This window comes from Microtus ochrogaster, chromosome 1 (genome assembly GCF_000317375.1).
Source record: "Microtus ochrogaster isolate Prairie Vole_2 chromosome 1, MicOch1.0, whole genome shotgun sequence".
Lineage (NCBI taxonomy): Eukaryota > Metazoa > Chordata > Mammalia > Rodentia > Cricetidae > Microtus > Microtus ochrogaster.
Window position 1 is genome coordinate 122,619,343 of NC_022009.1, and position 6,278 is coordinate 122,625,620.

The 6,278-nt window shown below is 42.4% G+C and overlaps 1 protein-coding gene across 2 annotated transcripts in view; it reads right to left on the reverse strand.

Annotated features, from left to right (window-relative positions):
- The window catches only part of Gucy1b1 (guanylate cyclase 1 soluble subunit beta 1), a 42,533-nt gene that overhangs the window by 20,467 nt on the left and 15,788 nt on the right, over positions 1-6,278 (reverse strand). For both annotated transcript variants that reach the window (XM_005344140.3, XM_013348757.2), the window contains exon 4: positions 4,617-4,735. In XM_005344140.3, the coding sequence (XP_005344197.1) occupies positions 4,617-4,735 (119 nt within the window). The remainder of the gene's footprint in view (positions 1-4,616; positions 4,736-6,278) is intronic.

Sequence of the window (6,278 nt, forward strand, 5' to 3'; positions counted from 1 at the left end):
TTAAAAACAAATTCAAGTTTTATATGTGTGTGCGGTAAAGTGTGTAAATGAGTATGTGGGTGTGTACTTGTGTCTGGGTGTGTATGTACTGAAAAGCCATTCTTGCTAATATGTCTAGAGAGACAGGGAAAGAAGATCCCCAAATCCTCTTTGATGTGCTGAAAGTGACAGATATGTCAAAGGCTGGTCTAACAGTCCCCTGAGGTATAACTTCATGGCAACTTTTTGTCCTCTGAGATATTTAAATAGCAATATCAAATCCATAAGTATATTTGATATACAGACACAGCAATGTATTTAAATGCACAGATACACTATTGTGGCCTTTAAATAATAAACATCAAGTTACCTTGTGCACCTAGAAAGAAAATTAGTTCAATGTGTCCTTTTTGTGTCGGTTTAGGCTTATCTCAACCGAAATTCTCAGGAAAAGAAAACAATTGCAGATAAATTGGGAATTCTATAAGACTGACTGAGCAATAGGAGCTTTGAAGAGATGGAATGCTCAGATCTGGGCTAAATTGCCTTGGGTTAGCATAGATCCTTAATAGCCTTTTTCCCCATTTGTGACCTAATATCTTTGTGTAGAACCTTCAGGTAAAACCTCTGAAACATGTTCTTAGCCTACCACTAATTTTCACCAAGAGCTAAGCATGTCATCGGATAACACCCAAACTTGTAGTGTCATTCCCTCATTATGCTCTAACCTGTGCCTTGATTTATAATTTTCTTTTGTTCTGTAACTATAAAAGTTTGTATAGCCTGTGCCATCATGGAACATGTAACCCTACCCGGAAACCCGAATCTGTGTTCTCAAGTCATGGTCTCTCATCTTTGCCTCAGAATAAACCACCCTATCTCCTTTACGATGGGAGTTAAACTTTTCTTAAACTGCGCAGCCTCACTTCGAGTGCATGATCCTTGAGGGAGTCCTTACTGGCTGAGTTCCTGCCAGGTCTGTTTATTCTGTTTCCCTCCTTGCAGGGACTATTCTTTTCTCCTTAACTATTGACTCATTCCCCCAGATTCTGACTGCAGCCTGCATCCTCCGAGCTGCTCTCAGGGTCTCTGGCCTCCCGTGGTTTACGTTCCAGTGGGAGAAACAGGAAACGGTGGTGCAGTCAGTGCCAGGGCTGAGGCTGGGGACAGCGCGCTTTGAAAGTATGAGAAAAGCCAGCAGCGACCCCATTGCAAGTAGGGCAGAGTCTGGAGAAGCAATGGGACCTGGAGAACTGAGTTTACTGTGTGAAGAGGACCCAAAACCATGCATGCTCTGGACAGAGGGAAGAGCATGCCTAGGACCTCAGAGGAGAGAAGGACCATGGCCAATAAGAGAGTCTACAGAGATCAAGGCTGGCTATGCTCTGAGAGACTAGAGATACAGAGGACAAATGAAGTGATTTCCATTGCCTTAAACCTGATAAGCTTGGCACTTCCAGCGAGCAGTAGAGAATCACTCAGGGCTCAAAGAAGAAAACATATTGAGATTATTTTCATTTTAGGCAAATCATCAGAGTTAAAGAGAAGACTGGAGAAGCTGAGAAGACTATCCAGCTTTTACATACAGGAAGACCCCTTCTCGAAGGTTTCGGGAAACTGCTAAAAAAGGCTGAGTCCTCCAAATGAAGCAGGCTCAAAGAGGATAGGTACGGATATTTGGTTATTGATTCAAATTGGGGCTTGCACATGAAAGAAAAGCCTTTGAACTCTCTTAATGGTCAAGCCTGGTTCATTTCACTCTCTCCTGGATGGTGGAAGTAGATGCTAAAGAAGAGTGTTTTATCAACATATGCTGGAGAAACATTTTTATACGTAAGCTAGGACCTTAAATCAATATGTGAAAACCCAATTCTTTACTACACCGTGGAAGATACAGGAAAACAACCCCCAAATGTCTTTCTGCTTTTTAGCCTGACCATAGCAAAACCACCTCCTCTACAGTAGAGCATTGTCTTAGCAGAGTACGTTTGTCATAATAATTTCAAAATTAGAAAGACAAAAATTCACCTGTTCAAAAGGAATAAACAATAAAAATTTTGTAGTGTCCAAAAATAGCCTCATTTTTCACAGTCTTAATCATGGGGACATAGAATAAAACCAAACTTAATTTAAAGACGCTAGCAAAGTTTTTATCATTAAGTTGTAAGTGAGCCATTTTTCTTTTGCAGCATCCGTGAAAGTGGGTGGCTTACTTCTTAGCTCATTTCCAGTGTGAAAGTTCGTGCCTTGTGCTGTGGGCTGATGAAGGGCCGTGGCTGGGTAGCCCAAGGGCTTCCAGGTGAACTTCTGTTTTGCTAAATGAGCAGTGTATTGATGACCTAAATTGCTAGCTTCCTGCTGGTAGAGCAGCCCAGTCCACAGCCTAAGTCAGAGAATCTTCTTTTGTCATGAATAGTACTTAGTGAGGAAACTTGTGGCTTTAAAAAGGTGACCTCTGAGTCATTTTGTTCAGCCCTTGCTGTGACAACCAGAGCGTCATTTCTGAGGCTCAAGGAGCATCACAGAAGGCGGGAGAAGGAACGTAAGGGCCATAGGATGGGGAGGACGGCCATGAAACCTGGCATGTCCAGTACACTCGTGAACTCGGAAGCTGCGGTTGCCTTTTCTAGACTGAACTTGTCAGCATGGGTTCTGGAGGAAACCATGGGGCCCTGGCTTTCACAGGAGAGTTATTGGTTATTGGTAGTTGCCGCTGATAAAGAGGGTAAAGCTATTTCTAGTGGTGTAGCCACCAGCTCATACTCACACCTACAGGGACAGTCTTGATTAAACCTAGCAGGTCCTAAAACAAAGCAAAACAGACAGATATGCTAGTAGGAAGAAGACTGTTATAAAGAGTAGGTTTTGTTAGAAATGGAGTGGGTTTGAAAGAACAGGGTGGGGGGTGGGACCAGGGTCTACTACATAATGGACAATGTTGTGAAATAAGAATTACGCTTTTATAAAGTGATGTGGAACCTCTCCAGCTAGGGCCCCTACGGTGGAACAAGGCAGCCTAAGAGCACGGAAAAACACAGGTACAGTCAGGCATGGATGTTTATTCCTCGGCCCTGATACAGTCAGCAGATGGTCAACATGAGTACAGGTGGGGTAACGACACTGGAAAATCTACTTAAAGATGTGGGCTGCTGTGTAGATAGGGTCGTCAAGAGTTTCACTAACACTGAACACTGCTGGAAGGCGGGGCTGAACAGATGGCATGGCCATTGTGTGTATGTACTTCTCCATCATAAGACCAGAGTTCAGATCCCAGCACCCACATGGGGGCTTCAGAAATTCCTGTAACTACAGCTCCAATACGCCCTCTTCTGGCCTCTGTGGGTTACCTGCGCGTGCGCGCGCACATACACACACACACACACACACACACACACACACACACAGCACGCCACATTTTTTAAAAATCTTTTCTGGTAAGGTGACACAGTGGTCAACCAAAAAACTTTTAGAATGGACTTTGCATTCAAAAACATAAAATCCCACCAACACTTTGAAATATCAAACTCCCATTCGTTTGAAATCATCAATTTAGAAGCCATCAGGTTGGCTTTTATTTTAGCAGCTATTTCGTATGGAAGGGAAGGCTTTCTTTGGACAGCAGGACTTCAGCGAGTCCACAGCTGGAGACTGTAAACCAGCGTTCATCATGATTTAATGCTGCTTTAAGTTTATAAGAAAAATGTCCCTGTGTAAACAGCAGACATTTTGATTAAACACAAAAGTTCTTATTTTGGCTGTTAAATCAATAATGCATCTGGCCTTGGAGTTGTTTACATTCCCCCCAAACTGGGCTTCGGTTCAGCTGGTACTGCACTGACATCATTTTCCAGCAAGGTCCAGCCACTCTCTGCAGTCAGGTTAGACACACTCTTTGCAAACAAGCCCCATGAAGCTGAGTGTTCACACGTTCATCCAGAGGGTCTCACAAACGCCAGAGCTCAAAATAGCACAGGCGGTCCAGAAATAGCCTCTCGGCAAGTGAGGAATTTACTAGCACAGACTTCTACAGCAATTATTCAACACTGTAAGATAAAGGCCTTGGGTGGTGGTATTTGTTTTATCTTGTTACCTGAAATGGGCTTTAGATTTATTCGATTTTGGGGTGTGTGTATGTGAGAGAGAGAGTGTGAATGATCAACTAATTAGTAACTCTAAGGCAAAGAATTAGTTTTCCTAAGCAGGATACCCGAAACAATACCCGCAACCCCACCCCAACTTTCTCCTCGTAAGGAGGCCGGTCAGCACTTCCTGATTTAGGAGTATATTACAAAGAATAAAACTTTATTATATATGGAAAAAGAAAAAACACACCGTTCACATCTGTGATTCTTATTTAACGCAATTGAACAAATCATCATAGACCTGTGGACTCTAAGAGAATACTAATTGACGGCTTGTATATTGAAAGCTATCGAATAGAGACTAGGAAACGACATGAAGGGAAATGCTGGAATGTGTGTAAGATCATCGGATAACTCAATGTTGTGTTAGAATGGCCATTGTTCCTCTTCAGGAACAAGACACTCTTGTCCAATTGGCTAAAGGGAAGCATTCACGAGCTCAAATGGACGAAATGACACCAAGAGCCTTTACTCTCAGGACCTCGAGTTTCTCACCTGCAAAAACTCCCTGACGTTAGATCCCAGGACACGCAAGATGGTGTCGTAGCCAGACTCTTGACAAAAGACGAAAAACATCTTCCCGAACATCTGCAGGATTTCACCAGCATTGAGGTCTGTGTTGTAGGTTAGAGAGGAAAGAACAACAGGTAAAAAACTGTCAGTGAGAAGGGAAACACAAGTCTAAATGAAAATGATTTAACATGTCCATAAATACTGTCAGTACGAACATAGACTAAGGATCTCTGAGCAGGGTACTGTGACAACACTAGAAAAGACTGTGTGCTAACATGTCAACAGCATGATTCATACTACTAGCAATGGGACCTCTTTCTCAGGTCTCATAGAGACACACTTAAATTTAATAGTTTATAATTATATGTTTAGTGTATTGTTTTGAGAAGTGGTTTATTCAAGCCAAAGACACAGGGCCAGTAAAATTTCCAATGGGTAATGATGCTTTCTATCAAGTTTAGTGATCAGAGGATGATGTCCAAGTCCCACATTGTGGAAGGAAAGGACTTTCAGAAGTTCAGTTCTGACCTCCACATGGGAACTCTGGGACATAAGCATCTATATAACACACACATACACACACACACACACACACACACACGTATACACACACTATAAATAAATATAACCCAATACTCCATGGCAAAATAACTTTTCTTTAAAAAACATAAAAACATTTCTTAGTGTATATCCTAATACCCTACTTTTTTCTTAATATGTAGTCATTAATACTTCCTAAACTTTAATTGGTTACGTTTTCTGTATGGATTTTGACTGACATCTTATGCAACATGAGTTGTAATGATTTATTCGACCACACTTCTCCTACTGAAAATCCAGACCCTTTGTGCTTGATTACGTACACAGTTCTCAGAAAACCACTTACACAAAAATCCTAATAAGAAGCAGATCTCATATGTCTTTGTGAAAATTCCTTAACAGTGTGTGGAGGCAGATGGAGCCTTCGGCAAAATGCCTGCCTCACAAGTATGCTATCCTGTGTTTGGAGTCCAGCCCTCATACAATAACCAGATACAGTGGTGCATGAAACTCCAGCACCTGTGAGACAGAGACAGGTGGGTCATGGGTCACTGGTGCCTGTTGGCCAATGAGTCAGCGAGCCAAACCATGAGCTTCAAGTTCAGTGAGAAACCCTATCTCAGAAAATAAGGTGAAGCAACTGATCAAAATGCAGTGTTGTGGAGCCTAGCTCAAACTGATGTATCCATAACACCACTGCTCTACCTGAGGCTCGGGAATCATTTGAGAAGAGGGACCAGAAAGACCGTAAAATCCAGAGGAATGGGAAGGAAGTTTGCTGTGAGATTGTGTCCCCTAAACATATCAGAAACTGTACCCACGAAGTCTTACCATCGTGACTCCTGACACAGGAGCTGCACAAGGGTGACACTAACAGGCACAGTAATATGCAAAGGTGCAGGAAGCTCACGAAACTTCCAGTATAGGAAGAACTACAGGCAACTAAGGAATGCTTGTAGCAGAAGCATCTTTCCCATGGAAAAGCACGCCAACTGGTATTTAATAACAGATGCTCATCCCTGAAAGCATATACATAAAAGTAGCATTATGTGGTCTGAGCAGGTGCTATTCATGTATTTAGGAATACACGTAGTGTGTGTGTGT